The sequence below is a fragment of the Xenopus tropicalis genome, chromosome 1 (genome assembly GCF_000004195.4).
Source record: "Xenopus tropicalis strain Nigerian chromosome 1, UCB_Xtro_10.0, whole genome shotgun sequence".
In the NCBI taxonomy this organism is placed as follows: domain Eukaryota; kingdom Metazoa; phylum Chordata; class Amphibia; order Anura; family Pipidae; genus Xenopus; species Xenopus tropicalis.
Window position 1 is genome coordinate 29096027 of NC_030677.2, and position 26558 is coordinate 29122584.

Sequence of the window (26558 nt, forward strand, 5' to 3'; positions counted from 1 at the left end):
GTCACAGCAACAATTTTTTTGCCCGCACAACATTTTTGCTGTTTCGTGGATCTTTCGAAAGATTTGCTAATTTTTCACTAAAGATAACCAGAACACATTTGCTCATCACTAGTGGCTACTATTTATAAGCATCTACTATTTATATGCTACCATTTATATGTGGCTAATATTTATATACACCATTTATATGCGGCGAAAATTTTTATACACTATTTCTAAGCTACCATTCATATGCGGCGACTATTCGCGGGCGTAATTTAGCACATGTACCAGCAAATACCGCATTGAAATAGTCTTCGCGAGTTAAATAACGCATGCAATATCGCTTGTAAAAAAGCGCGAGTATGCTTATAGTGAATCGTGCGGAAAAATCGCCAAAATTAAGCCGCGGTAAAAATTTTAGCGCACAATAAATATAGCGCACGTTTTATCGCCCTTTAGTGAATCAGGCACATAGTGTAGTATTTTATATATATATATATATATATATATATATTTATATTTATCCTTGAGAAAGGTCCTAATAAGGACCGAAACGTTGGTTTTAACAATATATTTACAATAAAAACATTTTTGATGAAACATTGAAGGGTGTGCTGGCCACAGATGATTATTATATATATATATATATATATATATACAAACCACGAGGGTTCAGCACTCCTTAGCAAATGGCTAATTGACCCAGGTGCTACCGATTTAAGCAATTTCAATAAAGTCCACAGGTATAGCGGTGCACACTGGGAATCCTTTAAAAATTAGCTTTTATTGAAATATATAAAAAACTTAATACATGGAGAAATAGGTCAACGTTTCGGCCCCCATCTTGGGCCTTTGTCAAGACCTTAAACATGTAAAAACCATCAAAGCTATAAATAGATAAAAGCACAAACCCACACCCAATGGCACAAGTCATTCCAGTCATGTGTCAAAATTAAAAGAAACCCTGTACCAAGGAGAAAACAATATCAAACACCATAAGGAGAATTATAATGAGCATACCACTGGCCATAAATTCCCATTTATATTCTGGCCCATCACCTTAAATTAAGGGCCCTAGAATCTAAACCCCACAAACATCTAGCGTTGATTTAAAAAGCAGGAAAAAGAGCAATATTCATTAAGGCCAAAAGGGGATAATGTATTTAAAGTTTTAATCCAGAATGTTTCCCTTTGTAGGAGCAAACGGGAGCGGTCACCCCCCCTCCTGGGTAGGGGAACATGGTCGATTGCAATATAGCGAAAGGTGGGTAACCTGTGGCCCTGTTCTAAAAAATGTTTTGCCACAGGTTTATTGGTCACCCCATCACGAAATGCTGTACTAATAGCAGAGCGATGACCATCCATACGCAGCCTCAACGTTTGATCAGTCTTCCCTATATAGGACAAACCACAGGGACAAGTAATCAAATAAATGACAAAAGATGTAGTACAAGTGATATGATGTCTTATATTGAGACGCTTACCCGTATGGGGATGTAAAAAAGTCGCCCCTGGAGTCATATACCTGTATACCGCATGAGGAGGGCTTGGCGGCCACTCGGACTGCACTGGAGTCAATGGATACATATCAGGGGCCCCCAATTTCATTCGTACTGGAACTTTTGCATTTAGCACTTACCTTGAATTATTTTCGGTTTGAATATGATTTTTTTCTCCAGGTTTCCGGTACGGCAATGGGTGCTGCCATGGCTCCAGCTTATGCTAATTTATTTATGCATTGTTTTGAACAACTGTATATTGTGCCAAAATATGGTAAGAACCTTTTGTTTTTCCGACGCTATATAGACGATATGCTCATGCTTTGGGGTGGAACGGAGGATGAATTTCATATGATGGTGACAAATCTCAATGCATTGGACAGTCCTGTTAAATTTACAGCAGAGATCCAGAGGGAGCGGCTACATTTTTTGGACATTGAGCTGTGGATCACGGGTGGCCAGTTGGGCTACTCGTTGTTCCGCAAGCCCACTGACAAGAACGTGCTTCTCCACTTTGGTAGTAGTCACCCTCCAGCCCTTAAAAAGTCCCTACCCATCTCACAATTTTGTAGGGTTTTGAGGAATAACTCCGATGAGCGCATAGCGGAAACCCAAATCCTTGAGATGTGGGGGCGCTTTGAAGCAAGGGGTTACCCAGTTTCAGTTTTAACGCAAGCTCTATCAACAGCTCGCTCTCGCTGTAATCTCACTAGCAGGGGTCCCAAGGCACATCCTAGTGTGGTGTTTTGTACTACTTTTAATTCTAGATCTGGCCACATCAGAAATACGATTGGTAAAAATTGGAATATACTTCAGGCCGACCATGACTTTAAGAAGGTGTTACCTAATGCCCCACTTGTTAGCTACAGAAGGGGTATACATTTACGTGATCTCTTAGTACAGAGTGACCCGATAGCATGTTACCAAAAGAAATCTGGTTCATGGTTGTGTAGCAACAAACCTGGATGCTTTAAATGCCCCAATTGCACCTCTTGTCGGTATATGACTCCAGGGGCGACTTTTTTACATCCCCATACGGGTAAGCGTCTCAATATAAGACATCATATCACTTGTACCACATCTTTTGTCATTTATTTGATTACTTGTCCCTGTGGTTTGTCCTATATAGGGAAGACTGATCAAACGTTGAGGCTGCGTATGGATGGTCATCGCTCTGCTATTAGTACAGCATTTCGTGATGGGGTGACCAATAAACCTGTGGCAAAACATTTTTTAGAACAGGGCCACAGGTTACCCACCTTTCGCTATATTGCAATCGACCATGTTCCCCTACCCAGGAGGGGGGGTGACCGCTCCCGTTTGCTCCTACAAAGGGAAACATTCTGGATTAAAACTTTAAATACATTATCCTCTTTTGGCCTTAATGAATATTGCTCTTTTTCCTGCTTTTTAAATCAATGCTAGATGTTTGTGGGGTTTAGATTCTAGGGCCCTTAATTTAAGGTGATGGGCCAGAATATAAATGGGAATTTATGGCCAGTGGTATGCTCATTATAATTCTCCTTATGGTGTTTGATATTGTTTTCTCCTTGGTACAGGGTTTCTTTTAATTTTGACACATGACTGGAATGACTTGTGCCATTGGGTGTGGGTTTGTGCTTTTATCTATTTATAGCTTTGATGGTTTTTACATGTTTAAGGTCTTGACAAAGGCCCAAGATGGGGGCCGAAACGTTGACCTATTTCTCCATGTATTAAGTTTTTTATATATTTCAATAAAAGCTAATTTTTAAAGGATTCCCAGGGTGCACCGCTATACCTGTGGACTTTATATATATATATATATATTTATATATATATATATAGAACCCCATGCAATAAAAGCTTTATAGGTTGTTTAGGTGTAGTTTCACTTTAAAGGATTAAACTCTTAAAAGAAAGGATCCACATGTTATGGAGTAATAGACCCCTCTCTAGTGATTGCCTACTTACAAACCGCTTGTAGGTTTGAGCATGTAACTTATAGATTTCTCCACTCCATAAAAGGTTAAAATCTGCAAACTTCCTATTCAGTAGATGTAGTCACTTAGGTTTATGCAGAGTCACAGCATGCAAGTTTAGGCTGATGCCACACGTGGCGTTTTTACGCTGCGTTTTTTCTCTGCCTAAAAACGCCGCACAAGCCACACAGCCCCTGACTATGGCGTTTTTCAGCCTAGTACTGGTGACGTAGCAAATCCTGTTTCCCATGGTGCTAATAGTGCAAAATAGTAAAAAACGCTGCGTATTTCCGCTAGGTCTGGCAGCTGCCTTTGTGTATACATAGGAATAGCTTGCTGTGCAAATACTGGCGTATTTCAGCCAACGCTTGAAAGGCGTTTTCTAGCGTATTTCCGCATTGTGTGGTTTGCTTCGCGTCTTTTCAAGCTATTTCTATGGATGATAACATCAGGTGTTTTTCAGCCGCTGAGAGAATTAGAATATACGCACGGTAAAAACACCATGTGTGGCATCAGCCTTAAAGTCCAAGCAGTTACTGGTGTTCCCCTTCTCGTGGCTCCGCTGTACCAGAAGTGACATGTCTCCCGTTGCCTGATGCATTTCACTGAGCCAATCAGCTTCCTCAGAGGCTTACATGAAAACTCTATTGAAGTCTATGGGAAAAAAAACTGGAACTCAATTTGGAGAAAAAATTTTCTCTCCTCAAATTGAATCTCGTCCATGAGTTTTCATGTAATAAACCACGAAATAACTTTGGGCCAGAATCAATTCTGTGAGAAAAAGTTTTATCATGTGAAAACTCATGGATGAGATTCAATTTAAGATGCAATTCAATTCAGAAAAATGTATCTCATATGAAAACTCTAAGGGGCCGATTCACTAAAGGTCGATAATGCTTATTGCATGCTTTTTTTTGCGTTAAAAAGCTAGTGATAAATATGTACCAATTCATCAAAGTCATTTTGCATGCGTTAATCCACATATTCAAAAAAATGCATCATCGCAAAGCGTTATTTCTAATGCATTGCGTTAATTAGCGAATAGAAATAGTACTAACACATGATTCACAAACACTTAGACGCGCTAAATATCGCATTAGTCTGTGCGAATATTAACACCTACTTGGGACAGGCGGTAATTATAGAAAAGTACAGTTCATGAGCTTTTGGCAACACAATATGGACTTTGCAGTGGGATTTATTCAAGTATGTGTTGGCCCCAGAGTGATGCAGCCGCCAGTTTGCAGGGAAATGGTCATTTTCAGTACAGTAGTTTTCAGAAAGTAACTGCTACGTGCGTAATAGCGTGCGCTAATATGACAGTGTCATTGTGGCCAAGCATCTGTTGCAATTTTGCTGGATTTGCCAACCTTTTTTACAGGAATTGATGCATACAACTTAGCACCCATTTTTGTGTGCCATACTTGCTCTTTCAGACATAAGCCTTATACTTACTTAATTTTGAATCAGTCACAGAGGGGCACTTCTACATCCTCAAATGCAGTTATCCATAAAACCACTTTTAATAAGGGTATGGCATCAAAATGTGTTCCATGCACTTCAATATAGTTGGGCTGCCACTTAGTCTTCCTTACCAAATTGAGTGCTTCTGAGCCTACTCACACAGGGGGACCTCAATATCTGCAGTTCATTTGTGCCGAACACCAGAAAGTACGCCAGCAAACACTAGAAATGATGCCAAGCCGACTTGCACAGCTGCACCCGATTTGCTGCAAAGCCTACTTATAGCTGTGTTAATTTTGGCAAAATGGATGCACTTGAGGTAGGTGCAGTGCCATTGCTCAAGAGCATTGCCCCTTTGTGACCACAATTGAGAAAAAACAATGCACTGTGGAAAAAAAAAATAGCGATTGCTCTCAAAATTGCACTTTTCTCACTGCACATGATTGTATACTTCAGACACAGCACTTTCACTTTCTGTTCTGCACCTCCTAGATGTCACTGCACTCCTCACATTCCCCTATTACCTCACTGGCCGCAATTGTGTTGCCTGTGCATGGACATCAGGCCCCCCCATTCTGGCACGTAACAGAATTTGGGGATGATGCAACAGACTAATGCACTATTTTAGGCTATGGACCCCTGCCAGTTCAAATTAAATCTCAGTATTAAATCTGCCTATTTCCTAAACGGTAGAGAGACACGTAAGCAATGTTCCCTGTGTATAAGCTGTGTGTGATGTTCATGGAGAATTATGTGTGAAGGTATTTACAGTACTAGAAGGCTTGAATCAAACCTTTTGTCATGGCACTGACTAGTTAAATGGGCAAAGAATAAAGAACCTGTAAAATTAGCAATATAAATTGCACCAAGATACTTTCCAAGGAAGATATACCATTGGGCACTGAACCTTGGTGTCTCTTTTGAATTAAGCATCATCCCATGGCACAGTGATGTCACTGGATCCTGAATCATTATGCCTGTGTCAGAGCCCAAGCACTGTTATTATGACATCATTGTAAGGGTTAATCTCTTTAACTCCGTCTGTGCTTCTCTGCACTGTATCTAAGCAGTCACGAACCGGTTCGATTTAATCTGTGCGTCGGCGAAACATCTGATATCGTCTGCGCATGTGCGCTGATCAGGGAACTTGTACAAACGATACAACCAGTATGTGTATTGCAAACAAGTTCAACTTTATTTTGTTTTGATATTACTTATATAGTAGATAGAAAAACACATCCCATTATGCTTACGTATCATGGGTGGGTACATTGCAATTATTAGTAGAAATACAGAAATTATTTAATTAGCTGCTGAAGCTTTATTATGATCTCTTAGCCTTGAATATTAGCTGAGATAAACAAGGCCGGAGCAACTTGGACAGACAAGATAATGAGGATAATCATAACAACTGAAGTAATACTTTCTCAGACCTTCGTGATTGAAAACAAAATTGTGTAAATTCATCATTAAGCAATTTTAACCCTATCAATCCCCCTTTTAGTCACAAAAGTGACTACATACAGTATGTGAAGTATAAATAAGTTTAAGTTGTTCAGACTGAGCATGTGAAATCATTTTTTGAATACGTTTACGAAAAGTACATATGAGATATAAATTGAAAAATACAAGTAAAATAAACACAGTAATAACAGCAAAAAGTGGATAAAAAGACTTTGCATAATAGCAGAACCTGTTGGAGACCAGCCAGTGAAGGCATCATACCAATGGGGTTGCAGTTCATCTTGTATTTAGAGCCCAGAGAGAGCAATTTGTTCTTGGTAGCAACAGTCTTAATAGCAATGTCATGCAATTGGGTATCATGCTTACGATAAGCAGCAATCATGTTAGTGTAATGGATAATAAGTGATTGATGTACAGTATTAGGAATCTGATCCTACAGGTAAGGTAGGTGGGAAATACAGAAAGGAACGATGGCAGTGGGGATAGGAGAAAAATAATAGGTATAATTATACCAACGTAAAAGGGTGACGTTAGTGAGGCAACCACTGAAAGGTAGTGAGGAATCTATAGCAGGAATTAATTTGAGCTGTTCTAGTTGAGAAATGGAAATCATCTTTTGTATGTGTTTGCAAAAGGTACATGACAAATACAAGTTGAACAAAAAATAAGCAAAACAAATATAGCTACAACAATGATAAACAGATAGAAGAAGCTTTGGACAATAGAATAGCCAATGTGTGACCAACCTGAGAATATAATCATACCAATAATGCTGTAAATTGTCCTGTATTTGAGATCCTAGGGATATTAACTTGTTCTAAGTTGCTACTGTTTTAATAGCTGTGTCATACAGTTATTGGTCATGTGACAATCGGCTATAGCATTAGTATTATCAGTGATTAAGGAACAGTACACTGATAAAGGGATCTGATACTGATCTAAGGTAAAGCAGATGGGAAATACATGAATGACTTATGAACAGTAGGAAATGGGAGAAAAATAGTAAGTACAATTGAAACATCGTAGCAGAGTGACATTGGCAAAGCAGCCACTAAAAGGTAGAGAAGAATCAACAGCATAAGCACCGACAGGAAAGTCTGTAGCTAGGCAAACATACTGTGGGACAACTGTAATCATTACAGAATAGTCAGATAAACATTCTAATGACATACATTCAAATCTTTGTGTAGAAAGTAAGGTTCAGCTGTGGTTTACTTAGTATTCAGCCTTGAGCATTTTAACCTTGATGGCACTGGCAAAAAGAAAAACAAAAAATAGCTTGTCCAATAACAGGATGGCTAAGATTATTAAAGAAGGACAGAGACAAAAAGAGAAGAGAAAAAAATAAAACATGTATACAGATTTTTAGCACTAAGTTCATAATCATATTAACTCTTCAATCCCCTCTTAGATCATGAAATGATCAACTATACATATGATTATCTAGTTTCTTTAGATGTGATTGCTTAGAAAATTGAAGCACAGAGTCCGCTGACTAGAAGAAGAATGTATATTTCTTATTCAGGGGCCCAATAGATAAAACCTCTTCTCATTGGTAGTCGTCTATCATCCCCTGATCCTGTATTTGCTACAACAAAATATCAAACTAACACAAGGTCTACAGGAAGAGAAAAATTAGTGACATATGTCCAGGTTTAAGTAGTGGACACAATGTTATTCAAAAAAGGTTAAATCATAAACAACAGAAAAGTAAAGAATAATAGATTGGAATGCAGTGATATTAGATATGGAACAGTCACAGGTGGTGTTAGAAAACATAAAATAACCTTTTAACAGATCTGGAACCTTATAGATAGAGAAAGTTGCAGACATATTCCATATAATACAGTGATTATTAGCAGAGCAAGTTAAATTATCTTTAAGTGTGAATAGTAATAGCTAGTGATGGGCGAAAAGTTTCGCCAGGCATGGATTCGCGGCGAATTTCCGCGTTTCGCCATTGGCGGATTGTTTCGCGAAAGGGATGAAAAAATTCGCCGCAGAAAAATTCGCCGCACGTCCAAAAATTGTCACCGGCGTAAAAAAAGAATAGTCGCGGGCGACGAAACAAGAGCCGCGCGACGAAACAGCCGCGGGCGACGAAACAAGAGCCGCGCGACGAAACAAGAGCCGCGGGCGACGAAACAAGAGCCGTGGGACAAAATAATAGCTGCGGGCGACGAAACAAGAGCCGCGGGCGACGAAACAAGAGCCGCGGGCGACGAAACAAGAGCCACGCGACGAAACAATAGCCGCGGGCGACGAAACAAGAGCCGCGCGACGAAACAAGAGCCGCGGGTGACGAAACAAGAGCCGCGCGACAAAACAAGAGCCGTGCGCGCCGAAATAATAGCCGCGCGACAAAATAATAGCCGCGGGCGACAAATTTTTTGTCGCACGACATTTTCGCCGTTTCGCGAATTTTTCGCCGTTTCGCGGATCTTTTCAAAGATTCGCAAATTTTTCGGCGAAGCGAAACGGAACAGATTCGCTCATCACTAGTAATAGCATTGAACCAACCTCATTGCATTATCACAATTCCATTAAAACCTTTAAACAAAGAAACTAATAAGGTAAGGTGATTAAACTTCATGTTTAACCCTAGATACTATAGATAAATTGGTTGTAGAAATAGGAAAAAATGTCATTAATGGGAGGCTTATAACAGAGACTGGAAAGTTTCTGTAAATGAAGAAGAGTAGATGCAGTTAAGTAATATTCACAATGGGATAAATATCAAAAGGAAAATAAGAGGGTGCACCAAAGTGCATATTTTGTCTATTTCCTGTTCATTACAGGTAGTTATCAGTTCTTGAGTTTCTCTCTGATCATCCTCCTGGTCATCCTGATCATTCTGTCTGTCCTGATGTCTTGGGGCGGTGTTATCAGGCAAGAAGAGGTCATCTTTGGTAGTGTTATAATCTTTAGAAGGTACTGGTGGTGGTAGCAACTCGGGCAAGTTTCACTCTCGAAGCGTGAATCCACTGGTCACTGGAGTCTGTTAGAATGGAGGTTGGTGTGATGGCAATAACTGTGGCTTTGGGTCCAAATGGAAATCCCCCATTTCGATAACGATGCATCTGTAGAACAACAACAGAGTCTTCAGGGCAGAAGGTATATGTAGGTTCCTGTGTGGGTAAACGAAAAGATAAAGAGACATCACCATAGTTGCCATTCAAAGTAATGATAAAGTTATGTACATATTCTTAGTTGAATAGTTCTAAATCACTGGGAATAATAAGTGGACTTCTAACCCAAGGAGTTAACAGTTAATGGACCTGACTAAATGACTATATCAGGGAGTTGCACCACTGCGTAGTCTGCCTGGTACTCGTGATCTGAGGTCCTGGTACAACTCTCAACGAAAATGTTAATAGTATTCTCTAAGGGATATCCTATAAATCCCCTCTTGGTGTAGTACTATTATGAATTTCAGTAACACACAGAGCTTGTAACAATGGATTGCTATCAGGATTAGAAAAATTTAATAATGCATTGAAAACTGCTGCGAGACTTTGTGTTGTAGAAGCATATTCAATAGTAAAAATTTTGCATGTCAAGTAAGACAACTTCATGTCCACTAAGGCATTGGGAAGTCTTATGCTGAGTGGTAATGTTTTATAGCAAATGTGTGACTTGGTGTGAAGTATGCAAGATAGTATTGTGACCAATCGTGACTGACTATGACATTTCTACAGCCATAGCACTAGCTGCTAAAGCTTTGAGACACGCCGGCATCCCCTGTACCGGAACAAGCATTACTTTGGAAAAATGGGCTACCGGACGCAAATTGCCTCCAGACTCCTGAGCACAGACTGCAGTCATGGTTTTACAGGTGTCCTTAACATACAAAAGAAAAGGTTTACAATAATTTGGTAGTCCTAAAGCAGGGGCTTGAACCAGAGATTTATTAAGCTGATAAAACACATTTTGCATAGCTGGTGACCATATAATTAACACATATTGATCTTTCTTTGTGCACTGCCCAAGAATATTGTATTAGTATTCAACAGACTCAGCCCCCATCTGAGTTTTGTGTTTAGCAATTTTGTGACCTTCAAGTGCAAGGTGTTGTAAAAAACAAACCATGTGAGCAACATTAGCAGCCTGATTAGGACTACACAACAGTAGGTCATTGACGTACTGAAGCAGGACGGAACCATGGCTAGGAGTCCATGACTTCAAGGAGTATTGGAGCATCAGGGAATGGCCACTGATGAAATCCAATAACCTTAGGGATGATGGGTCTAGGTATATTAGGTCCCATCAAAAATAAAAGCCAATAGTAACTGTGTCTCAAGGTCAACTGGGACCGAGGAAAAAACATTACTTTAAATCATAACTGTGAATACAAACACATCACAGGGTATAGATGTAAGTAGAACTGTCACATCAGGAATAATGAACACAATAAGTGTAATTAAAGTGTTAATGGCCCTTAGGTCTTGGATTAAACAATATTCAGACTGGGTTGACTGGTGTGTTGTAAGGGGAGAACAATCAGGCGTGAAATGCCTTGCTGTAGGAAGGAGTTAACAAGGGGACAAATACCATTTACTGATAGGATACTGTTTGAGAAAATAGGCTGAGAATGCGGGCGTATAGAAGCTTTGTATGGTGTACAGTCAACAAGTTACGTTTGAAATCTACCGACACTGAAATGGGAATTCCTATTAAAGGGAAGATAGTATTGGTTTTGGGAACAAAAATATTGAATGCAGTTTTGTGGCTTATTAACATAATAACCTCAATCTCTATTCCCCCTTTCCTCTATTGGAATGGGACATTGGGCTGTTACCAATAGGCATTGTCAGTGTCCCGTTTCTCTTTCTTTGTACTCTCAAACATGCTGTTTCTTTCTCTAACACTTTCTTATCTTTCTTATAAAAATAGCAGTGAGGCTAGGCCATTCAGATATTAACTAAAACAAGTTTATAACTTTAATTGTGCCATATGTCCTCTAATATTCGCTGAAACCTTTTGTTTATAGGCTAAGGCAACTGCCATAGACTATCAGTCCATAATCTTTCCATTTCTACATGCATTGACCCTGACACATACATACAAGATAGATAAGGCAGGCACCAGGATTTTTCTAGGATCTGGAGCATTTATTAAAATGTTCCTAAAATCTGAAGGAGTTAGGGGTTTCACAATTAATTAATCTCCTACAGTGAGAAAGGGCATAGCTTTGTTAGGCTGTGCATTAAAGGAGTTGTACTAGAACTACGTAACCCCATTTTTCTATCTAATTGCTACCTCTTGGGCTAGTAAGATGCTTGTAAACACACAGAAAAGCTCTTTTAGGCAGAGCCCTCTTCACCTCTTGTATCGGTTATTGATTGCTTTATAAATAAATGTTAACAAGAATAATAATAATATAAAAGGATATAAGTTATCTTTGCACGGATGTAAGTGTTCCTTCCAGGGCTGGGGTCTTTTTGCAGTGGGAGGTGTAGTTCCAAACAGATTTCTTTAGCATCACTTAGTCCTCGGGCTGCAGTTCCCTCAGTGAAGATGGGATCTGTTACAAAAGAGAACACCTGGCCATGCACTTTAGTTAGTTCATAAGTTAATTGAGATACAAAATTATTTTTTTATTATATTAGACAAATACAATAATCATTGGGAAACAAACAATCCCAAACGGGATTAATAAGGTACATAAGTAGATCAATACAATGAGTAATTCAAACAATTTTACAAGTGACTATGGATGAAAAGGTAATGGCAGAAAAACATGGATTATTGTGATACAATTGGATAAGATTAATACTACATTAAACAATTCTTATTGATACAATTAAACAGGCTAGTAGACTTTGGAAATATTCATGGAACTATGGATAGTAAGGAAATGAGTCCAAATGAGAACTATCATTGGGAGAAAGGGTATGCATGAGGAATCTCCATTTAGATAAGAATCTTGTATGGTTTTTTGTATTACTAAATTTGAAAGCAATGGCTTCATTTGTACAGAGAATTTGTAAAATTATCCTCTTTGCTGCTGCCAAAATAAGGTTCAGGTAATTTATGGAGTAGGAAATGTTCCCAAATTTAGGCTGAATTAGGCGAGACACTTGTATAATGTCTTCTGAAAAATTTAATAATGCATATTTTGGAGTCAGATTATGTTTAAAGTCCAATATAGATTTTAAATGGCTCTCAATGACTTGCCAAAAACTTTTAATATGAGGGCAATCCCAAAGTAGATGAATAATGTTTGGAAGCGGTGTATTACATTTGGGACAATTTTTTAAGGAAAATTTTTTTTTTTTTTTGCAATCAAAGTTTAAACCTTTATAGGCTAGATGGATTAGTCTAAAGTTTTGCTCCCTCCAGATTTCTGTATGGATGAGTTTATCAAAACGCTTTATGCAATTTGTTAAGGTTTCTGGGGAAATTTCTGTATGTAGATAGATGGACCATTTTTTAGAGATATAAAATTAGTTAAAGCATCAGAGTGTAATTGTAACTGTTGGGGAAACAAACATTCAGCGCTGCGGAATATGTTGCCGCTTTATAAATAAATGTTAATAATAATAATAATAATTGTAAAACCTTAATCTGGGAACCGACCCAAACAAAATTTTAAAGAAAAACAGTTTACAATTTCTTTCTTTCCTTTTTATCTGATATTCCTTCCCCTCTCTGACTGCCATCAGCTCACATACTGAGATCCCTTCCTCCACCATACTATTGGTTTGATCCCTGGAACCCAGTAGAGAGAGATATCCAGGGTCCTAAATTTCTAACTCAGTTTTGCTCATTTTATTCACACTCTAACATCCCTTCTGTAATACCAAAGAAAAGTTCAAATACACAATTATGACACAACATAGCTCCCACGCACACTGTACTAGGTTAACCCACCAAAATTATGACACTCCACACACACACACAATCGCAGTGATTATCCCCTTTCCAACATGTCGACCTCTCAGCTGGAATGTAACCATTAACCCCTCTTATCCCTGCACATAAGAATCCTCCTGCTACTGAACTTCATAGACACAACCTTAGACTGTTAACAGAGACCAATTATAGGGAGGCAAAAGAAAACATAGAAAAACAGAATACATCAGGCAATATATACCATGTGCAGGTTCCGTTAAAATGAGCTGCAGGCCTGAGGAACCTGTCTTTGCTGGCTGCCAGGAAGCCACTGGGAATTACAGACTAATTCACAATAGGATATGGGGATGACACGGTAAAGAAACTAAAACCTAGGTTCTTATCGTGTCCCGGAGGTGATCAGTCTCCGTTCCATTCCGTGTCAACTGTCCGGAATTCTTATATATTTGGCTTAAAGGCAGACAAAACCTGCAGTCTCACATTGGGCTCAAATTGTTAAAGACATAATCAGTCCTCACGGTATTTATTCCTGTCCAAATTAGTTCAACAAAGCGTGTGGGTGCGCACCGAAATAATCATACTGACACCAGGTCAGTATTCCTTGCAAGTTTATCACGAATGAGTAATAGTAATTTCTTAGCATTATTATTTCCTTTATTTTCAATTTCGTATAATGAAAATTAATTGCAACAATTCCAAAAAAGCAAACAGGCTGTACTGGGATCAAGGTCCCTACAAAACCTTATTAGCTCAGTCAGAGGTATTCCTTAATGTTGTAATAAATTTTAGATGACCAGTTTAAAAATATAAGTGTTACGATATTAAAAACATTTACTTCTAAAGAAAATAACAAAGACACAACACAGGCAAACAGTAATTCATCCAACAGTACCTTTGATTTTCTCTCTCGATCAAATCTCAATACCATAAATTTCCAAAATTGAAAATATAAACACATTTGGCAAAGCAAAGTCGTTAGGGCTGAACTGAGATCAAGGTCCCAACAAAACCCACAATGACTTGCGATCACTCTTAATACCAGGTGTGCTTATATGAGCAGATACATAAAATACAGTTACAGGTACATATAACAAAGACAGGACAACACAGGAATACACATGCAGAGACGAATCAGTCAGTAAATAATGTTTCCCACACACGTCCTGAGAATCCCTAATTCTCTTATTATCTCTGTATCTCTGTATCTTGTATCTCTGTATCTCTTTTTATCTCTGTATCTTGTATCTCTGTATCTCTGTTTATCTCTGTATCTTGTATCTCTGTATCTCTGTTTCTCTATTAGACTGCTAACTGTACCCTTTTTAGATTGGCCTGTAGGGAAGAGCCAGAGGTAAGAGGAAAACCATCAATTAAGATGTAAATTCTACTTACCGCTGGATTCTCCTGCCGATCCCACTTCTTGACACCAAACTGTAAGGGTTAATCTCTTTAACTCCGTCTGTGCTTCTCTGCACTGTATCTAAGCAGTCACGAACCGGTTCGATTTAATCTGTGCGTCGGCGAAACATCTGATATCGTCTGCGCATGTGCGCTGATCAGGGAACTTGTACAAACGATACAACCAGTATGTGTATTGCAAACAAGTTCAACTTTATTTTGTTTTGATATTACTTATATAGTAGATAGAAAAACACATCCCATTATGCTTACGTATCATGGGTGGGTACATTGCAATTATTAGTAGAAATACAGAAATTATTTAATTAGCTGCTGAAGCTTTATTATGATCTCTTAGCCTTGAATATTAGCTGAGATAAACAAGGCCGGAGCAACTTGGACAGACAAGATAATGAGGATAATCATAACAACTGAAGTAATACTTTCTCAGACCTTCGTGATTGAAAACAAAATTGTATAAATTCATCATTAAGCAATTTTAACCCTATCAATCATGAGCAGGTGTGCCATTTTTGGTGTGGTGCCACAGCTGAAAAGGGCAGTGATTTAGACAGTCCCTCCCCGCAGGTGGGCCACTGGATCTTTATTACCAGGTTTCTGAGAAATCTGCATATTGAATTTTCACACTAAGGGGCACATTGATCAAAGTCTAAAACAAGAACACTTCATAGACCTAAGCCTGCAGAAAAAACTGCAAGCTGATAGCAGCTGAGCCAATGCTTCGTACGCCCAAGCCCTAACAGGCTGTCTTCCATTCATTGAAGGTTATAATACTAAATGATGGAAAACCTGGCAAAAACTTTTGTGACTCTTTGATAAATACCCGTCAGTGATTCCTGTTATATGTACTAAAAATAACTCTTTATGTACCTTATTTAATCTTTTTTTCAGATTGATAAGCCTAAATGGGAGACTTAAGTCTAAAAAATCTTCAAAGATGTGGCAGAGGCTGGTGTACAAACTGAAAGTTTTTTTAAGAGAATCCAACGACGATTACGGAGAAATTCTCAACGATTCAATGCTGATGGTGAGATAACATTTTTACATTAAAGGAGAATGCAAGTCAAAATGTAAAAAGCATACTGCCCAATAGTCCTCCTATTGTTTAGTAAAAACGCCACACATTTGGCTCACCTAATCAAATATTTACTCAGTCACACTTACTTCACATTTTCTATAACAGGCAGCCATCTCTAAAAAGGTATTCTCCCTTCCTTTCCCTCCTTGCTTCATACTGCACATGTGTTTCATTCCCTCCCCCCCTCCCCTCTGCCAGATCCACTTCTGATTGGCTGGTGGGCATGTGTAGCTCAGAACAGGAGACAGGATCAAGTTACACACATGCTCAGAGAATAGGAAGGCTGCCGCTGGCACCTACAGGAAGGGGAGAGAGATTTCAGTGATGTCACTGTAGGCTTCACACTGCTGTAGGCTGCCAGCACCATATCTCAGAGAAGCAAGCAGGGATCTGGGAATTTAGATATGCAGTAAGTACTTAAAAAGAATGCCTTTAGACTTACTTTTAATTTATATTAACCTTTCATTGTCCTTTAAATCCTGTCATAGGGTAGGGTAATAGGGGCATTTGCCTTGGGAACCCAGCATCAGAGGGGCACCTTGAAAACCATAAAAAACATAATTACAGTTTGTTATGTACGTAATAGATATTTTCAACATAAGCATCACATTGCTGGTCTGTGGATTCTGAGAGTTGTCTTCACACAATGCACAAATATCCCACATACCATAGGCATCCATTTTAATAATTAATCATAAATGTGAAAATAATTGATCTGTGTGAAAACAGACTTTGAAATAAAAATTGAGCAGGGCTGAAGTAAAGAGGCCCTTACAGGAACAAACGTGCCACTGGTACAGGGAATTAGAATAAAAAGACCAGCAGTCAAAGGCTGACTTGCAAGTGATGGAGTCATCCCCTATGGGTAAAACTTCAGCCCACCAGGGACATGCCCTGTTACATTGGCGCCCCAAGGCCAGCAGCACTGCCTGCCTTATGAATATCAACCCATTGTTGGGAATTTAAATACCTTAGTATCTTTTAGTGATGAGTGAAATTTTTCGCCAGGCATTCGTGGATAAAAATTGTCACAATTGAGACATTGTTTTTGGAGACGCATAGGGTTGCAACCTGTCTGATTTTGACCCAGACAGCCTGGTTTTCGGAAGGGCTGTCTGGGTCAAAACCTCCTGCTGGGTTTCCCAAAAAATTGGCAGAACTCACTGGCCCTGTGACTCCCCTGCCCCATGACATCACAGCCTGCCTCTTTTTTTTTTTATAATTCTTTATTTTGCAATTTTTCAGGTATGGGGAAGGGATACAGAAGGCAAAAGGGAGGGGTAGGGGGGGAGGGAACATTGCATATGGTAGTCTTGACATTTCTTATACATTTACAATTTCAAGCAAGCTGTCATCAAGTTATTTCTACATTTTCAGGTAAATATTCGTTTAACTAAACCTTATAAACATTAGTTCCAGAATGCTTCTTTTGAATGACTGACATGTGGTAATTTTTTCATAAGGATCTTAAATAATCTAACCAGGGAGTCCATATATTCACAGCCTGCCTCTTTCCCTCCCCGTGACATCACTGCCAGCCCCCCCCCCCCCGCCTGCTGAAGAAAACCAGCAGAGGTGGCAACCCTAATTTTTCATGTTTTGCAAATTTTTAGCCATTTCGCAATTTTTTTTTTTTTTTTCAGTTTCGTGAATTTTTTCAGCAAAGCGAAACAGGTCAAATTCCCTCAGCACTAGTATCCATGTTTATTACTTTTTGGTTGGTGCATGACTCTTTGTTCCTGTTGTAAATGTTCCCTTCTGCCTAGTATCCAATAAAAAGCAACCAGAAAATTAAAATGCTTAATCGAATGCTTAACCAATTGAAAAAAGTTCCTTCTAAGTAATACTGGTGAGATATAATTGAGCAAGGGACAAAACTGTCAATGCACTCTGATAAGTTATGGCAGACTCTCCTTTTAGTAATTTGGTCATGGTCTACAACATTCTGGGGAAAAGGTTCTACTGAATTCCTTGAGCAGCATAGCCTTAATATACTGTAGGCCCTTAATGGACTTTGGTAAAGCTAAAACTCCAGATACAGAGTTTCGGAAGGGCTGAATCTAAGCTGCACAGGAAGTTGTATTTATTAATGCTTTTTATCCTATTTGTTTTTTAAACAGCTGGAAGCAAACTTTGATGAACCCTAATGATTATGGACATGTTGACAACCAAGAAGATACAACCAGAGAATTTTTATACAGCCATTTTGAAATGGGTCTTTTTTATTCATAATTTTACATTTTTAGCTACATATTTGTTTATTCATTTCTATCGCATTTTTAAAAACCAATGAATTTATGCTTTTTGGAAAGTACATTTTTAATATTAAAGGAAAACTATAAGCCCGATTAGCATTGGTCTTTATGAAAATATATTGCATAAACAAGCTCATATGTAAAACCCTGCTTCATTTAAATAAACCATTTTCATAAAAAAGATACTTTTTTACTAGTATGTGCCATTGGGTAATCCTAAATAGATAATTGCCATTTTAAGAATTAAGGGCCGCCCCCTGGGATCATAGGATTCACAGTGCACACAAACAAGCCAAGGCACACATACATGCTAGGCCCCATCAGCCAATGAATGGGCAGAGTTCTGCCTTTTGCTCCCACACTACTTCCTGTTACAGTTAGAGCTGCATTATTTCCTGTCAGCTGATCTCTGAGGGAGCACACAGCCCATCACTAAATGGCGGCTCAAGGGAAAAGATGTAAAAGGGCAATATTTACTGATATATATATTCCAGTTTGGTAAGATTCTTTAAAGGGAACCTGTCACCCTAAGAAAAAATTCTATTTTATTGTGGTAGTTGGGCAAAATAAACTTTACTTACACTATATAAAGTATGCAGGTGTCAGCCATTTTGTGGATGCTGGACAAACTTGTGCCCATGCCCAGGCTACAAAATTATAGACAAGGAGGAGGGAGGGGCAAGTGAGAAGAGAAGTGACATCTAAGAAGTGTAGAAATGAAAGTTATTGCTGTGCCTGAGATATAGAGGCGGGGCACACAATACATGATTGACAGCTGAGATTTTCAAATGTTTATAACAGGTATGGCTGTTTTTATAAAAAAAGAATTTGGGTTTCATGTTTAGTTTGAAAAGGACTTTCATTTTACAGCTTTGTATGTCTGGGTGACACGTACCCTTTAATAGCCCACTTAATATGATATAAACTGCCTGTTGGTTAAGTATTCATTCTGGGGGTATAGTTTTCCTTTAAATGGTACACTTAGTAATAATGAGATAGTAAGAAAAATGTTTAATCTCCAATGTCTATGTATTGTATATTATATTGTTTTGCTAGTTTTGGGGCTCATAGTTAATGCTATGATCCGATTACAGGTGAAACCCAACAGAAAGAAAACACTTTACAGAAAGCTCTGTGCACAGAGATGCAGGTGGGACAAAATAAATACAAAACTGGGTGTTTTCAGACAAAATTTGAGCCCACAATTAGTTGTGTGCACTATCTTTAAAATGTATGTACACGTGGTTTTAAAGGAACATTAGTGAAAACCCACAGCTTTGCTTATACGAGGTCACTGGGAAAAAATCCGGTTGGCCCCGCTGGCCCAGAATCCATGCCTGCTGAGCGCTCCCGTGTCTGCAGGTCCCTCTCTCCCAATGCACCTAAGTATGCAGGCTCGAGGGAGAGGGGTCCTCCCCAAGGGACCCCCGCCATGGCACCCACCACCCACCCAACCCCTGGATACATACCATTTATGTCTACAAAGTTTTCCTTGTGTTAAATTTAAAGTAACTAGATTGCCAAAGCCCCAGAAGATAAAACCCCAGTATTATGCTGCTTTATTTCTTCACCCAAAATAAAAAAATATGCATTTTGCTAACCTGCAAGATTCCAGAACTCCTGGTTCCACACCTGCATCATGGATATTATGGTTTGCATAGCGAGAGTGCCCTGTGCTTTACAGTGATGGTTGTTAAGCTATATATGTATAATCTGTTTTGCAAATTAATATTATATCAATAAAAAATGCAGTAAAAATAAAATGACCAAATATACACACATAATGCCTGTTTTTGTCTTGCACATTGCAGTCCAGAAAACATGTATTTTGCATTGTGCTAAATTGCTATATCCATCAACAAATATTAATATTGAAAATAAAGAGCAACTTGAAACCATAAAAACGACATTAGTAACCTGCCAAAAGGCCATACCAGTTATGTGAAGGAAGGAGTGGTTGGCCCATTCAAAGGGAAGTGCTGATATAAGTAATGTTATACTAATGAATGAAGGCAACTGAGTTTTAAATGAAGATGAGTCAACTTGAATAACAGAAGGTAATTCCTAAGAGAAGAAAGTATGAGAAAAGCACAATTTCTAATGCTAAATGGCATTCAACTTCTGTCCCAAAGAAGAATGGCCTATAGTATGCTACAATGAACTTTAGGCTGATGCCACACGTGGCATTTTTATGCTGCGTATTTTCTAATTCTCTCGGCGGCTGAAAAACACCCAATATCATCATCCATAGAAATAACTTGAAAAGACTCGAAGGAAACCACACAATGCATAAATACGCTAGAAAATGCCTTACCACGGATTTTTCAAGCGTTTGCCGAAATACGCCAGTATTTGCACAGCAAGCTATTCCTATGTATACACAAAGGCAGCTGCCAGACCTAGCGGAAATACGCAGCGTTTTTTTACTATTTTGCACTATTAGCACCATGGAAACGGGATTTACTACGTCACCAGTACTAGGCTAAAAAACGCCATAGTCAGGGGCTGTGTGGCTTGTGCGGCGTTTTTAGGCTCAGAAAATATGCAGCGTAAAAACGCCACGTGTGGCATCAGCCTTAATTAAGGAGGCTAGTATTTATTTGCAACCCCAAACTTGCCTAATCTTTAGGCTAACTAGTATTCCTGGTCATATGACATGGTCCCAGTAATCAGACAGCTGAAGGAATCTAGGTCCAAGGCATCTAACTCAATGTGGACTCAAAGACAACAATAATAAGCTTTAATGTTAATTACCACCACCATTGACCCCACAACATTGGTTTGTAGGGTGATGCAATTCTGAATAGTTAATATGATGACCATTGCTTATATAGGGTACTAGTTTACCATGCATATTATTTATATTATAACAAATAATAGATTGAATAGATGGCTCTTTTATTTTAACAACCATTTGTGAGGCAAGATACGAATAAGGATGTATGAAATCACCTAAGCATTTCCTGGGATTCAGAGCTGGACCAAGGAGCTTTTACACCCAATGAAAGGGAGACTATCTGTGACTTATCCCTAACAAGCAGCCCCCACACCATTACTCCTGTCTGGAAAAATTGGTGGAGTATACAAAGTAGTTGAGAAAGGGCGAGGAAAGACAAGATATTGGTCCAATGAGGAGTCACAATGATTAGCCTACCCCTTCCAAAAACAGCCCAACGCAGCTGCTGCCTACTGTACTTCTAGTTCCGGCCCCTCTAGGATTTCAATATTTCTTGGTTTTGAATAGACAGACAGGTTTAACCAGAATAGAAATGCCTGAGGTAGGTTTGAAATTGTTTTCATTTTTGCACATCATGTTTTTACATGTTCATGTCAGTCAAAATTAATTATAGAATATGTGATTTCCCTGGTCTGTTACCTACATACAAAAAACATAGATATGTGACTTTTTTTGTCACTACTCTATGGGGCAGATTTACTAATCCATGAATCCGAAAGGGAAAAAATCGTATTGTAAACGAAAATTTTGCAACATTTTCGTTGCTGTTGCGATTTTTCGTATTTGTCGCGACTTTATCGTATTTTGCGCAACTTTTTCGTCGCCGCCGCGATTTTTTCATATTGAGAGATAGTAAACGGCAGAAAACCCAATCCGATTTTTTCCGCGACTGCACCGAAAAAGTTGCGGAAAAATATGATAAAGTCGTGACGGTGACGAAAACATCATGGGACATACGAAAAAGTCACGACAGCGACAAAAAAATTGCAAAAATACCGATCATTGCGAAAAAAAACGCATTTGGACGCCTTCGGACCGTTCGTGGATTAGTAAATCTGCCCCTATGTTGCAGACATGAATGCTGCCGTACAGTAAAACACATGCAGAGCAGTTTGAAACAACAATGGAGTTGCCCCTGTGACCAGTTACGGGTCCCCTCCTGCCTTTCAGTAAGTACAGTACCAGCAAAATACTCTGCATTTTAAAGTTTTGACTGAAATTCCACTTTAAAGGGGTAGATGGTTTTTCAGTTATTTAGCTGTTTGTCGAGCAGCTCTCCATTTGTTATTTTAACAGCTGTCTTGTTGTCTTATTTCGCTTAGTGGTTTAAAGGAGAGATGGGAATATGAATAGTAGAGGGCCTGTATAGAAATATAAGTAATACAAAGTAACAACAATAATAACATTGTAGCCTTACAAAGCAATAGTTTTTGGCTGCCGGGGTGAGTGACCCCCATTTGAAAGGTGGGAAGAGGCAGAAGAGAAAGGTGAATAATTTAAAAAAATAAATAAATAAATAAATAATGAATAGGATGAACCGCCCCTTTAAATGAGCCATTATGCCCCTAACTGCTATAGCTAGGAGCAGCAGAGACTTACTCCTGGCAGTATATTTTACTTGGAAAAGACGGAAACTGACAAGCACAGTGAGGGAAGGGGGTTTTGGGAATTTTGGCACCGCACCATTTACAAACTTATAGGGGCACATTTACAAAAGCGCGAACGCTCCGAGCGTAGTTTCGCCAAATTTTTCGGGCGTCCATACAACTTTTTCGTACACTGCACGACTTTTTCGTACGCTTGCGCGAAAAAAACGGAAAAGTTTTACCACTGTTTTCAATTGTTCGGTACGAAAATTTTGTGACTTTCGGATCACCAATACGATATTATCGTGACTAATACGATTTTTTCGTAAGCATTTTCGTGATATTTGCGATCTTCAGAAATTTTCATTTTCAATCTGGATTTTTCCCATTCGGGATTTGAATTTGTGGATTAGTAAATGTGCCCCATAGTGTTGTGATTTGCAATGTATTCAACTATCCCTTATTACCCCTTTCAAAATCTTTCCTACAACTGATGTCAGACTAACAGGCCTATAGTTTTCAGGCTGAGAACGGGATCCCTTTTTAAATAACGGCACCACATTAGCAATTCGCCAGTCTTCGGCACCATGCCAGATCTGCAATCACATCGCTAAGCTCGTTTAATACCCAAAATGGATACCATCCGGTCCCAAACCTTTATTTACCTTTACATGTTCAAGTCTTTTTTTGAGTGACCCATGCATTAGTAGTTATATTACAAGAATTGGGTGTATTAAAAAGAAAGCCTTCATTAGCTTCATCAGTTGTGTAGACAGATGAAAAATAACAGTTCAGAATTTCTGCTTTTTCCTTGCTTTTAGAAACCAATTGACCTCCCTCTGATAATAAGGGTCCTACCCCTTCTTCATTTTTTCACCATTTACATATATAAAAAAATAATATGGTATTAATTTTACTCCTAGTTAGTGATGAGCAAATTTTTTCAGCAGGCGTGGATTTGCAGCGAATTTCCACATTTCGCATTGGCGAAATTGGTTTGAGAAACTTCCGTGAAAATTTACCGCGGAAAAATCGTGGTTGCGTCAAAAATGGGTGCGGCCACATCAAAATTGGGCTCAGTTGCCTCAAAAAAGATGTGGGTGACAAAAAAAAAACGTGGGTGACAAAAAAATCATGCAACAAATGTGTTTCGTGAATTTTTCGCCGTTTCACAAATTTTCTTGCCGTTTCGTAAATTTAATGGGGAAGCGAAATTAAACAGATTCACTCATCACCACTCCTAGCTGCAATACCCTTTTTCTATCTCTATTTTAGCTTTCCTCATAGGTACCCCCCAGTCGTTGTAGTCACTTACCTATTACCCAGGGCCGGTGACCCTGTCAGTAGAAGACTGCACCGGCTCGGCTTACCTGCATCCTCTAACACCCGTCTTCTTTCTTCGGGAAGAGGATTACTCAGGTTAGCAGAAGACTGCTCATAAGAATCTTTAGCGTTCTTAATCTCCTTAATAACATTCAACATTCCAGAATCAGCCAGAGATTAGCCTCTCCAGGCCAAGTCATTTATTAGCTCTTTTCAGGCAATTTTCACATTAAAAGAAGATTTTGTAACAATGTCCAGGTGCACTTATTTTCAAACTTTAAATAAAAATTAGGACTGGTTTTTATTTTAATAAGTGGTATTGAATACGGTCTTTATTTCATGACTTATTTTCCACTGAAACTCATTTGTCCCCTTATGGTGTATGTGAGATATGGCATTATGAATACTTCTGACTAACAAGTCAGTCAAGCCAGTAATATTACTTGCATAATCGCTGAGAATGTTTATACCTAATGTTCTGCAGATGGAAACAGGGAAATGAAAGTAAAAGGACTATTTACAACATAACAACATGGGCATTAGCTTTACAAGCACTACAAGTTTGCTAAATCTTGAAAATATGTGTTTAACTAAAACAAAACCCTGAGTTTGTGACTTTGCACAATGTTTTTCTCGGATCATGGCAAAATCTCAAATTTAAATTTTAACAAATTTTATGGTGAGACTTTTCAAAGTCAGGAAGTAATTTCCCCCAGGCATTTTAGAGACAGCTTCAGATGCTTTTTTTCTCTTCCTATGGCTTACCAAGAAGTGATGCAGGTGTCTTCTGAACAGTAACGTGACTATAGAGAAAGCAGACCCCACAGTCATGGGGGCCCTGGGGGACAGGTGGGCCCGTACCACTGGGTTTTCTTCCTCTATAGTTGTAGAAATCCCCATTCACTCTCAGTTAAGACATAAGTGAGTGAATGGAGTGGAAGGGAGGTGGGGCTGGTATGGGTTCCTGTAAGCTCTGGGCCCCTCCAAAGATTTATGTGCAGGGTGCCCAGTGCCACATATATATATACCACTGCACCTGAAAATAAACTGCACTTGATAGATGAATGTCTTTTTTTTCAGCCTCATGATGCAGGTAACACAGTTGTGAGTGAGATTTTATAATCACTTCTCATCACTAAAAGCTAACTAACCAGCAGAGTGCCTGATCTGTATTGCTTTTAACTCCCAGACCCTCATTTTACTTCAAAAACTCCACTGCATTAAATATAGCATAATTTAAATATCTGAAGGATAAGGGTTTAAAGCCCATGCATTTACATTATGCATTAAAGGAGAGAATGATGTTCTTCAATATTATTGCACTAATGCTTTGCATTTTTATTTAAACATCTGTTTTTATAGGGGAAGGATAGTTACTGACACTATTTACTGCCAATAGATTAACCACAATAGTGCAAGCTAGAACGCTATATTTATTCAGTAGAATGCTTTACCATACCTGAGTAAACAGCCCTCGAGGCTCTTTGTGTTTGTTTAAGAAAGCAGCTGCCATTTTAACTTGGTCTGATGTCACTTGGTGGAGAAGGGAGAAGGAGTTTAAGCTGAGAGAGGAAGTCTGATAAGAAGCTTATGTATACAAAATAGAAGGAAAGATATGTTTCTGATAAAACTTAGTTAAAACTTAGTTTAAACTTTTTCCTCTTCTTTAAAGTACAAAAAGGATTTGTAGTGTTGTAACAATACCTGAAGAGGTTTAACATCTCGGTTATAAAATATGAAAAATATGTAACAGTATTTTTCTATTATTACCCCGACATGCTATGCAAACAATATGCACAACATTTTAGATGGTCATTTACTATTAGCCTCTTTCAGGCAGTAAATTTGTACTGCTTCTTTGCATTCTTTAACCAGTGTCAGATGAAAGGAGATCCCAGCAGTCAGTCAGCTACAGTATCTTGCTTGAATTATCATTAGAAAAGTTTGTTTTTACCATTGGGAGAAGAATTCAAAATTTTGAGCTGTGTCATGGAACCTTCTCTTAAGAAAGCCAAAGTAGCCAGCTCTCTACTCTTTACTGAGTCCTGATTCGCCTGTGTGATGCCTTCACTCGCACTGATGGAAACATTATTTGCCCTCTCATCAAAGCAGAAATCTCCATCCGTGTTCTCTATAAACTGCAGGAAAAGGTTTTATATAAAGTTGTTCAGGAAGCTGGCGCTGAAAATGGGCTCATTCATCCAACTTTTAAGTGGATATCTGCAACTCCTGACTGAAGGAAGTTTATTTGTTAAATATTCTACTTTTCTACTGCGTTTTGATGAAAACAGCCTGAAACGATACCAGGAAACACTGACAGAGCACAAATGATTGCATTCCACAGCCAATAATCTCAGGTAAATACAGTTCCATATTTATCATAATTTGATTTATTTGTCAACTATTTATATTAACATATGTTTATAGAGTAATTATCTTTCTTAATGAATAAAAGTCAACATTTTGTTTCTGCTCAGAGAACCTTTTTCAAGCCTGTAGGAGACTACTCCTTTACTCTCCTCTCCTGGGTGGAACAAGAAAGCTCCCTTAGGGCAGAAATACTTCTGGGCCAGTCTGGATCCCAGGCTTCATGGAGCAACCACACAGAACAGTTGCTGCAGGTAGGGTGTGGTCTAACCTTGGGCCAATAACAAGCTATATGTTAATACCAATGTAGGGAGCCATAGGGTTAACACTCCCTATGGTCTTAGCCCTACACTTCCTGCTGTTACTGAGCACAATGTTATGTTTCAACTTTAGCATCTGTGCAATTATTGGCCCTTAGACAGGATGACCACTTCCTGCGCACTGTAATATAGTGTTATGCAGGGCGTGGGCACTTTCTCTTTGGCCTTCCTCTCACCAGCAGAAGGGGTGTTACATTGAACCTGGGACCCCAACTAGGCCCAGAAGCTTGTGCCCTAGAAGAAGCCAT

The 26558-nt window shown here is 38.8% G+C and overlaps 1 protein-coding gene across 1 annotated transcript in view; it reads left to right on the top strand.

Moving 5' to 3' along the window:
* The window catches only part of LOC100488482, a 127034-nt gene extending 108936 nt beyond the window's left edge, over positions 1 to 18098 (top strand). The window contains exons 22-23 of the mRNA XM_031895347.1: positions 15536 to 15671; positions 17843 to 18098. Coding sequence (XP_031751207.1) covers positions 15536 to 15671; positions 17843 to 17869 — 163 coding nt within the window. The 3' untranslated portion in view covers positions 17870 to 18098. The remainder of the gene's footprint in view (positions 1 to 15535; positions 15672 to 17842) is intronic.
* The last annotated feature ends 8460 nt before the right edge of the window (positions 18099 to 26558 follow it).